Raw genomic sequence first — 10,737 nt, forward strand, 5'->3', positions numbered from 1 at the left:
CCTCCTCTGGCACAGGGTGCCCATACAGCTGAGGGGTCTACAGACCCCCCTGCCTCTGCCCCAAGCCTCCCAGCTGGCACGCATCCTGCTTAGTGATGGCAGTGGGGTGGCGGTGGTGGGTGGTGGGGACACCGGGGACACAGGAGGCAAGGCAGACAGGTTCCCTGCTGCTGCCAGAGCTGGTTAAACATTGTCCCAGGCCAGTTAGGTAACAAACCGCAGTGGGAAAGAAATGAAACTGCTTGAGCAAACAAGGTGCGCTTGGCAGGGCAACAGGCTGCGTGACAAAGTGCTCCCCTCTCCCTGCCAACCTGCCAGGGTTATCTATTGACGGAGAATAAACACCTCGCCCACAACCCCAAACTCAGAGGGACAGCAGCCAGGAGCACAGACGGCTCCTGCAAGACCTGGCCTGGGGCAGGGCTTGTCCTGCTTGCTGTATACCCTCCCTGGACACACTGATTGCCATCAAACACCATCCCGACCCCCTCCCATGCATGCCACTGGTGTGGGCAGGCTGAACATCTCGGCATTGTCCCTCCTGTCACCCAATCCAGCCTGCTCCTTGTGGCTATTCCAGGAGGTCAGGGATGGGCTTGGAGCACCCTCCGCTCGCTGGAGCCAGCAGACGCCAGCCAGGAAAACCTGTTCCCTGGGGAAAGTTACGCAAGAAATGTGATGGAGGTCTGGCTGCAGCCCAGACCACGTACTGGCTCCTGCTTCACACCCGGGGACTGGGACCTCTTCTTGCACCACAGGGCAACCCTGATGGCCTCATCACAACATTTGGAACTGGGAGCAGTACAACTTCAGCCCAGCACACTAGAAGGCAAGGGATGGAGGTCTTCTGTATGATTTTGTCATCCCCAGGATTTTGCATGACTGCAGACCCCCTCTTACATCTTGCTGAATTGCAAGGGTGGGCATGGCATGGCATGGCATGGCATGGCATGGCATGGCATGGCATGGCATGGCATGGCATGGCTGCAGGAGACAAGGCATCCCAGCTGGACTAGCAAGGCAACTCCTCATGTAAACAGCAGTTGAACCCACCCAAAAGGGGTTTGATCTGGCCCATGGGCACCTCCTGCCCCTGGCAAAGTAGGTGGATCATGCCCTTGATGCCACTGCAACATCTCCAGGAGGTCCTTCAGCTGCCACTGAGCCTGGGGGCTCCCAGCAGAGAAGTAGGGCACCAGGGGCCATGGCCACCAGGAGTTTGTGGTAGGGTCTGTGGTTCTCCAGCCCCATGACCTATCTCTTGTTATCCACATGCTGGTGAAGCAGGGACCTGGGCTTCCCCAGGCAGCACAGTGGCTTGGCAGTGGGATGCTGTAAGCCACCAGCCTCACTCTTAAGCTGAGACCAGACAGAATGGGAGCAGTTCCAGCTGGTGCAGCCAGGACAGCCCAGGGGAGACAGCACAGATGATCTATGTGAGACCTTGCTTTGAAGGACTTATTTCTCTCTCGCGCTCTCGCTCTCTCTCTCACTCTCTCGCATTGGGTCACACTCTTGCAAGTGCAAGATGGGTGATTTTTAACTGTACTATGTCTCCAGCAGTAACGAAGGGCAGTCAGGGAACAATGGCTGGGTCCTGCTGCCAAAAAGGCATCTCAGGCTTTGCAAGGCATTCTTACTGCCTAGGGGCATCCCAAAAACTCCCCTCACCTCCCCTCACACCTCACAGCCACCCCCCACACACACCCCCCTCCCCGCTGGTGGGCTGACTTCCCTCCTTAGTCACTCTAGGCACTGGCTGAAACCATTCAGAAGGTTGTGGCATTGCTTTTGCCTGGGCATCCCAGACCTGGTCAAGCTCCAAGCTCAGAGGAGGGGTCCCAGGGCCTTTCCCCCTGAGGATGAACAGGAGCTAAGCAGTGCTATCCCCTGCACGACCACATCCAGCAGGGTCCTGTACACCAGCAAGAGGTTAGGGTGGCAACAAGACCCTCTGGTTCCCAGCAGTATTCAGAAAGACTCATCATGAAATGCAGGCAATGCATGGACCACTGTTTGCCAAGCTCATGGTAGAAACATATCTGAGAGCCTGCTTGGCCTCCAGTTCCATAAATTCCTTCTTGCTGCCCCACAGACAGATCCTGTGGGTCAGAGAGATCCTCCCAGAACCCCTGGGGCACCCTCTCTGCCTCCTCACTGCTGGGCTAGCTGGGGAAGGTTGGTGTTGCTATTGAGCAAGAAGGGGCAGATGATGTGTTTGGGCTGTCCACACTACCAGGCCTTAGTGGTCCCCCCTCCTGAAGGTGTGGTCCTTGAGAAGCACCCAGGTCCTGGGAGAGGCTCCCAAATAACCAGACTGGAAGATGAGCAAGCCTTAAACATATTGCAGTGCCTGTGCTTCTTCTTGATGTCCTGCCATGTCTCAGAAGAGAGCACTGGCCAGAGAGGGGCTGGAGGTCCTCCTATAGCCTGTGACCCCCAGCCAGGCTAGGGGCCTTAATATGGAGGGAGCTGAGAGAAACACCCCCCGCCAGACCACTCAGGAATTTGCTTCCCAGCAGCCTGCAACTGGCAAACTCTGCCTTGGAGCTGGTGCTCCAGGAAAGTCCTCCTGCAAAGGCAAGTGCCAGGGCTGAATTTCTGGAGGATCCTCAGAAGGGCCAAGGTTTGGGAGGGGGGTCAAGATGTCCCTGTATGGCTGGCTTTGAAACAAAGCCTCCAAATCTCACTCCCACCAGCCAAGGGACAAGCAGCCCACCTTGCCCTAAGGAAGGCCCTGTGACCCTGTGCCAGGATGACCAGGGAAGTCCAGGCCACAGCAGGCAGGAGGGATGGTGGCAGATGGGGTTCATGCAATGGGACATCCCAGGTAATGTGAGTCTGGTCCCCACCACGTCTTTAAGAAAAACAAGCAAAATGACAAGGAGGTACAAAAAAACCCAACCAAACAACAATTTATTCCTCTTATGTTCCCGTTTGAAAAGGAGGAAACCACATGCTGGGTGCCTGGCTGGGCTGGCATCCCCCTCCTGTGGCTGACACAGAGCCAGTCTGTGCCCCTGTGACATTGCTTCAGTCCAGCTGAGCATCACCACCTGCCACAAGACACGTGTGTGCCCTACAACGCACACTCTTGCATGGGAACATCTTACTCATGAAAAAATATATCTGTACATTCATTCTGTGGCTGTTTTGGGTCTTACATAAATTAGAAGCTACTTTTCAGGAAAAGGCCTGTTTCTAGATACAGGCAGCCAGGCTGGAAATGCAGAGTGGCCCTGCTGTCCCAAGTCCTCTCTCCCCGAGGGCTTTCCAGGGCCAGGTGAAGCTCCACAATGTTCCCATCTTCTCTCAGCAGGTGCCGCACCGAGAAGCTGCTGCACAGGGGGCCCTCCCCCATCCCACATTGCGAAAACAGGACGGTGGGCACCTTCGGCAGGGCACGAGCAGTGATGAGGGAGGACCCCAGAGCTGGGATAAGGTCTGTCCGATCACAGGTGAGACAGTGATGCTGCCCCTCTGCCCAGGCAGGAGGTGGGTGACAGCAGGAGACCTGCTGGGCTCTCATGGTGGGGCCAGCTGCCACTTGAACTTCTCTTCCCCTTTGCGTTTGTCCAGGCTTTGAAAGAGCCAAAGTCACTGCAACTCCAGTCAGAGGTACGAATCCAGCAAGGGAAATAATGGTTTAAATAACCTACTGGAGCCAAAACATTAGCTTTAAACACCTCAGTGCCAGCAGTCACCAGCACGCACGAGTGTGCCCATGCAAGGGTCGGAGTTTCACATGCTGCACAGGGCAGTAGCTTCCAGATACAGCTGCAGGCAAAGTTTCCTGTCAAGGAGCCCAGCTTGGGGCTGGCCCCGAGGGGCTTGTCAGACCCCAACTCATCCAGGACTCCTACAGCTCCTTGTTCCTGTTCAGCACCTCCTCCTCCTTCCAGCCGCTGGAGTTTTTCCCAAACTTGTACACCAGCCGTCGCCCATCGACTCTCTCCAGGATCTCTCGTTTGTAGTAGTATCTGGAGGAGATGGAGGTGGAATCAGGGCTCTGGACACAGCCCTGTGTGCTGGGCAGCTGCTGTGGGGGATCAAGGCTGAGCCCTGGTGGGTCTGACCCAGCCCTGTGGGGCAGGTACCCCTGGGGACAGGGGAGGGCACTCACCGCATGGCCCGGCTCAGCTTCTCGTAGGTCATGCTGCTGTTTTTCTTCTTCTGGCCCCAGAGCTGAGCCACTGCCTCTGAGCGCAGGAACTTGAAGACGCCCTCCCGCCGGTCCTCCCACTTCATCAGCCCCTCGTTCAGCTCTGGGTGGATCAGGATGTCCCGGATGAACTCCCACAGGTGGGTACCTCTTGGGGCTGGAAGAGGAGAGCAAGCTGTAGAGGAGGGAAGGTCCTGCAAGTCCCTGCACTTTGGATCTCCCTAAACCCCCTTGCCAAGGGGGAAGGCCAGCAGACATGGCCCTTCCTCCCATCTCCCCCCCCAGTGGAGCCAAGCTGGGGGAGGCAGTCCCCGCTCCCAGGCTGGAGGGTCCACGTACAGTGCTTGCTCTTCCGGCTCTCCAGGCAGTCTCTGCTCTCCTTGCAGAGTTTTCGGGGCCGTCCTCGTTTCCGCTTGCCGTGTTTGCTGTCCCCTTTCTTGCTCCCTGCAAAGCCATCTGTGTGCACAGACAAGGGGACACATTATGCTGTGCAGAGCCTGCTGGGTTGCAGCTCCCTGCTCCCTGGGCACAGAGATGTCCTCCTCAGGAGCAGAAGCACAGGGGAGAGCTGGTTGGGGCAGGGGGAGAGATCAGGGGCTGCACCCTCTTTTCAGGCCCAGGTACCAGGGAACCATCCCTATCAGAGCAAGGTCTCCCCTTTCCCTCCAGCTTTGTCCCACCCTCCTCCATGCCACTGTACTTAGGGTAGCATGCTGTTCATTCCCCAAACCTTGCTGCTTCCTTGCATCCCTGATGTCCTGAATATCATCACCAGCTGGGACCAATACTGAACACAGCTTTCGGTGCCCAGGAGCTCTGGCTGCAGCCCTCACCCAGCTGCCACCACCTCCCCCTTTCCACCAAGTTCACTGTTGCCCTGACTACCCCAGAGCCTGCACCACCACTGTGCTCAACGGAGAGAAACAGACCCATAGCACACAGAAAACCAGCCCCCTCCTTCCTTCCCAGCGTGGGGATGGATGTTTAGGTGTTGTCCCTAAATCATTTCCAGATGAGATGTGCTCTGCAGCTGCTGGAGGTGCCCTGGAGCAAGCCCTCCTCTCCCAGCTCCCGTCAGGAAGCAAACAACTTACCATCAGGGAAGAGCTTTGCTTCCGTGGGGTCGAGGTCGAGGTCACTTCCACCGGAGTCCTGGGAGTTGGGGCTGTGGGACATCACAGGCCCTGAGAGGCAAAGGGACAGGGCTCAGACCACCAGATGCTGGCATTTGGAGATGCTTCCCCATGGGTTCTCCCCTGCCCCAGGCCCCTGCAGGCAGCCTAGTGCAAGACCCAAACCTGCCCTTGGTGATGGGGCAGTTCCCCGCTGATGTCCCAGATCAGCGTAAGCAAAGGGAGCTTTTTGCAAGGCAAAACACTGACCTGAGACATCAGAGCTGCCTGGGGACATGGCACCAGGCAAGCAGTTGAAGTCTGTGGCTAGGAAAGGGTTTGTGGGCTTCATGTCCTCCAGGGAGTCCTTGGCACAGGGATTTCCTAGCTCTGGAAGGGGCAGAGAAGGGAAGAAGAAGGGGTTAGCCCTGCCTGCACCAGCACGTGGTCCCTGGGGAAAAGGCTTGGCCGGTGCCCCTTCTTACCCAGGTGGCTGGAGTCCAGGAAGGTCTCTTGAGAAGTTGCATCCTCTTTCTCCAGCAAGTCAATGATCCAGTTCAGCTCGTCGGAGGCTGCAGGAGTGAGGGGACTGGGATTAGCGATGCTTATTTGGTGTGGGGGGCAATGGCGCATACAACCCTGCCTGGACTCTGGCCTGTGCCCCCGCGTCCCCCCATGCAGTCCCCTCTCCACAGTGCCCAGGAAGCATGGGGTCTTGGGCTGGTGGGGAGATCTCAGCATCATGCTTCGAGCTGCCAGGACTGGGGACGAAGGGGACATTGGGACACTCACTGATCTCATGCAGGCGGTCATAGAGCTCATCCCCCAGGGGCCCAAAGATGAGGCGCATCTGGTCCCTGGTGCAGTGGCAGAGTGCGTGCCCATCCATGTTGCAACAAGAGAAGTCAATGGAGCTGGCGTCGTACTTGTTCTTCTCCACATGGTAGCTGATCCACTCCAGCACCTGCACCTTGGTCCAGAAGTATGGGAGCTCACTGAACCACTCCGGCTTGTCTGCAAGGGACAGAGAGCGGGGCTCAGGGGCAGGGCGGCCATGCCAGCACCGTGTGCCACACGCGGGCTGCCAGCTGCAGTTGGGCACAGGGTCTGGTCTTGTGGCGATTATGCGCTTAGAGGGTTACGGGACTAAAAGGAGCTTAGCGCCTGCTCCTGAGTCACCAGCCTTGCTCTGCCCTGCTCCTGTCCTGGGGGACAGCAAGGACCTGATACCCTGCACACCATTGGTTTCAGTGCCATTGTCCCATCTGTGCTGGGATCTGCCCTGCTCTGCTGGTCTTTTCCCCGTGCCTCCCCGAGAGCCATCCCATGATGGTCCCACCAGTGGAGTGGGACCCCCAGCACCCGGACTGTGCTTCCAAACTGCTGTCCTGGTGAGCCCTGGCAGCCCGTCCCCTGGGATGTGCTGAGGGAGGAGGGCAATGAGTCCCTCATCCCCCGTATGCATCTGTTGTGCTCCAGGCAGCCGCACATTGTGCCACCCAGGGTCTCCTCCAGCAACCTTTTAAGCCAACACACCCCTCGGGAAACTGAGGCATAGTGCAAGCTGTTGACCTGCCCCAGTGGGACTAGGACCTTGCAATGCTCTTCCAAGCCAACTGCACTGCCTTGCTGCTGCCTTGCATGCTGGCACCCCTGCGCCGCCACCACCGCTCCCCCGGTCCTACCTGTGCCCTGTGCCAGGGGCTGGCTGTTGGGGAGGCTCAGCCCCAGGCTGCCATCGTCCCCAAGGTGTCCCACCATGTCCAGGGTCGGTTGCACCTCGTCTGGCTGATACATGGCGCTGATGTAGTTAGAGAATATGTTGCTGATCTCGCAAGATCCCGCCATCAAGCTCTGTGCCAAGAGACGACAGTGAGCCCTGGCCCTGTGGAGGTGGGGGAACCTGAGCCCACAACACTCACAGCACCCCTGGGACTGGGCTGAGTGAGGCTGGGCTCTCCCTCTCTCCACCCATCGTCACCTCTCAGGTCACTTCTGCAGAAGCACCCGCCCAGCACCCGCCAGCCCCAGCCAGGGTTGGGGCCTGACTCACCACCGCCCCGGGGGCTGGGAGCAAGGGAGGCTGAGCCGGAGCAAACTGGGGACACAGCCTCACCGAGCTTGCTGAAGAGTCCCATCCCCAGCAGCCCGGCCTCACCGGCCCCACTGGCAGCCAGCGCAGAGACAGCAAGCAGGTGGCTCGCAGAGACCCGTGTTGCACAGCCCCTCCGCAGGGATGGGCATTGCCGGGCACTCAGCCATCGAGCACCCCCCAACCCCACCGCACAGCAATGCTAGGGCCAGCACAGCCTGCTACCCCGCTGCAGGGACTCCGGTGCCTGCCGGCAGCTCCAGTCCTCTCAACCAGTCACAAGAAGCACATCCCAGTAACTGCAGCCAGGAGGGGGGCCAAGTCCCTGCCTGGCTCTTGTGGAAGAGCAAAATCTTGCTGATGGCTTGACAGAACCTGAATGCCAGAGGCGGGGGGCCCTCCAGACCACTGTCTCACTGGCCCCCCGAAAGGGATGGCAGCTGCGGTGGGAGAACAGGCATGCAGCACGAAAAGACCAAGCGCATCCCCCAGTGAGAGCGAAGATGCACAGGGAGGGGAGCAAAGCAGCCATCCCGGGCTGGGGGACGTCATCAGGCCCCGGATGAAAACGGTTTGGTACCTTCTGTGATGGCAATCCGGGAAGGACAGCTAATCCAGAGAGCAGCAAGGGGAGACGGAGCACACCCTGCCCGGCCGCTAGCCACTGCTCATGGGCCCGAGGAGGCTGGTGCCGATGGGCAAGCCCTGCCCGCGTCTCCTCTTTTATAGCGAGGGCGGTGTAACGCGATCTGGCGGCCCGAGGGGAATTCCAGCCTGAAACGTTCATGCTCCCAGATCCAGGTGATTTGCATAATATGAACCACCGGGTCCCAGCCCAGCGCTGCCTTGCCGGGAAATCTGGGTTGGCCAGTTTAATCATTGTCAGAGCCCTTGCCCTGCCAGTGCCCAGAGTTTCACCCACACCGGCTTCGCGGGTGTTTTCTTCGCTGCTGTTTGCCTGGTTTGTGTTTGTTTGCTCACAGCAGCAGGTTCACTCAGCTCCTGCTGCCAAGCAAACACACCCAGCAGGGCTGGAGCAGGCCCCGGGGGCTGCGCATCCATCCTTGGGGTTTTGCTCGTGGCAAAGGGGCAGGGAACGCTGCCCCGGGCACCCACTCAGCCATGTGGCATCCCCCTGCTCAGGAGGGCAGCCCAGCCCTCATACCAAGCTGGTGCTTTGCATGGGTGCCTTGGCCACATTTGAAGCACAGGCTTGCTTGCTCCCCGGTCTGGCACAGGCACAGATTCTGCCAAAGGGGGAGGAAGGACCCAGTGACCAAGCTGGGCAGATGCTGGGAGCAGGACTCAGGTGGGGACAGGTGGTCTGCATGGGGATGGAGCAGAGACCTGGCAGGTGCCTGAATATTGCTGCTCTCTCTCTCTCTGTTAGGATGGGTCAATTTTTTTGTGGGGGGGTGGTGGTGGTGGGGTGGTGTCTGGAAGAGGCTGCAGAGCTATGACTGCCCATTCCCCTGGCATTTCACAAGCGCCTGGCACAGACACACACGTACACTCACCAGGGACACATGCTAAGGGGCATGGCAGGGTTCTGGGATGCATTTGGGGAATCACCTTCTGGTGGCTCTCGCCCCTCTAGCTCTTGGGCAGGGGTACTTGGGATGATGTCTGGCTATGTTCATGCTGGTTTTAGCCCTGTGCTGGCAGAGAAGCTCCGGGTCAGTCCAGGCCTTGGCACCCATTTGCCTGGTGCTGGTACTTTGCTGAGCCAGCCACATCCATGGCACACATGGGCTGGCACAAACCCTGGGCACTGTGTGAGCAAGGCAGACCCTGGCATCACACAGTCACCTCTAGGTCCTTGTCACTTCGAACTGGTGCCTGGCAGCAAACCATCTCATGTGACAAGGTGGTGACAGACCATTGCAAACATGGATGCTCTACCTCGGCCCATGGGCCAGCAAGGGCAGGGTGGCTCTGTGCCCCATCCCCCTTGTCACGTCACCCTGGTCTGCCATGCCATGCCACACTGTGGCCGTGGGGCAGGCAGGGCCAGCGTGCCAGCCAGGAGGCACCGGGTCACGCTAGCTGATCACCTGCCCCAGCTTCATTCCTCTGCGGCACAGTCACGAGTGCTGGGTTCTGCCAGGCCCTTTTGTTTCCCGGGCACAGCATCCCACAGTGCACAGGGACATCCCCATGCCCAGGAGCAGCCCCTGCCATAGCTGCCACAGGGCAAGCCAAGACCACCGGGGAAAACACCAGTGCTGGGCAAACACAGAGCCTTAAGCCTGAGTTCAGATGGGAGCTGATCCCAGGGCTCCACTGTGTCCGCCTGGCTGGGCTTCCAGTGCTTGTGGTTAGAAACCTGCCCCTGGGGAAGCTTTTTCCACCCACTGCTGAAACGCAGGTGTCTCTGGAGCAGAGTGTGACGTGACAGCTCTGTGCCGTGGCCTGGGCCACAGGCCAAGGGATGATGGGGAGGGCCTGTAGCATTTAGGAGTCCCCTGCCCAAGCCCACTCACGGCTCTCCCCCCAACCCCAGGGGATCCAGTCAGATGCCTGATGGGGCTCTCTGGCATGGACCACGTTGAGCATCCCCTTTCCCAGGGCTTCCTTCTCTGCAGACCCACAGCAGACCCAGGGAAGTGCTGCAGTCAGTCCATGCACCCGGGCTATGTCACCAATTGGAGAGGTGTCCCCAGTGGGTAACACCGGCCAGCCACTCAGATGTGCCTGACGTGCCAGGAGCCCTCTGGGTCCTCCTGGGGCACAGCCTGCTCCCTTCCTTGCCAAGAGGCCAGCAGACCTGAGCAATCCTCCCCAACACCCCGCAGACACCCTCCAGCTTTACCGACATGAAGAAATGGCCCTCCTGCCCGTCTGCCCGACCAATGTGCCACAACCCAGGCCCTATAATGGGCCATGGGGAGAAGATTACAGTGGGGGACACTCCCTGCAGATGCTGAGACACTGTGTCGGGAGCATGGGAGAGCATAAGCCTCTCCTGGGGGTCCCCATGCCCTCCCCAGAGCCACAGGGCAGCAGCAAACTGCTGGATGGTGCCCATGGGACCCTCCACTGGCAAGGAGCAGCCGCAGCACTGATGGGGTCAGGGCAACTCCTCCTTGAGCCCGGGGATGGGTGGCAGAGGGCTGCCATAATCTCATCGCCAGAGCCAGTGGCTGCCAGGTATGTGTTCCAGCTGTCTCCTTGCTGCTGGTCTGAGCTCCATGGCGCCTTCAAGCATGTGGGGAGCATGGCACAGAGCGCTGCCAGCCCAGGCTTGATGTCTTGCTGCAGCGAGAAAGAGGTGGTCATGAGTTCGAAGTGAGTTGGTGACATGAGGGCTAGCGAGAAAAGGTGTCTGTGGTGCACTGAGTGACTGGGACACCGGGGGGAGAGAGATGCTA

At 59.1% G+C, this 10,737-nt stretch overlaps 1 protein-coding gene across 2 annotated transcripts; it reads right to left on the bottom strand.

Moving 5' to 3' along the window:
* Window positions 1–2,892: 2,892 nt before the first annotated feature.
* Window positions 2,893–8,056, bottom strand: ELF3 (E74 like ETS transcription factor 3). Of its 2 annotated transcripts, none has more exons than XM_054803788.1 (9): window positions 7,947–8,056; window positions 6,960–7,128; window positions 6,067–6,288; window positions 5,760–5,846; window positions 5,545–5,664; window positions 5,257–5,346; window positions 4,502–4,618; window positions 4,124–4,319; window positions 2,893–3,980 (listed from the first exon to the last, which is right to left on the bottom strand). In XM_054803788.1, exons 2-9 carry the CDS (start codon window positions 7,120–7,122, stop codon window positions 3,860–3,862), a joined length of 1,116 nt encoding a protein of 371 aa, XP_054659763.1. In that variant the 5' UTR covers window positions 7,123–7,128; window positions 7,947–8,056; the 3' UTR covers window positions 2,893–3,859. The 2 variants fall into 2 exon arrangements, with proteins under 2 accessions (XP_054659763.1, XP_054659762.1); XM_054803787.1 differs by having other exon boundaries at window positions 6,960–7,159; window positions 7,947–8,049.
* Between the last annotated feature and the right edge of the window lie 2,681 nt (window positions 8,057–10,737).

The sequence above is a fragment of the Grus americana genome, chromosome 25 (genome assembly GCF_028858705.1).
Source record: "Grus americana isolate bGruAme1 chromosome 25, bGruAme1.mat, whole genome shotgun sequence".
Classification (NCBI taxonomy): Eukaryota; Metazoa; Chordata; class Aves; order Gruiformes; family Gruidae; genus Grus; species Grus americana.

Coding starts and splice junctions, on each gene's coding strand:
- ELF3 (XM_054803788.1), bottom strand. CDS start 7,122: ATGGCGGGATCTTGCGAGATCAGCAACATATTCTCTAACTACATCAGC. Junction 4,619..5,256: donor AGCAAAGCTCTTCCCTGATG/GTAAGTTGTTTG, acceptor CTGTGCACACAG/ATGGCTTTGCAGGGAGCAAG. Junction 4,320..4,501: donor GAGCCGGAAGAGCAAGCACT/GTACGTGGACCC, acceptor CTCCTCTTCCAG/CCCCAAGAGGTACCCACCTG.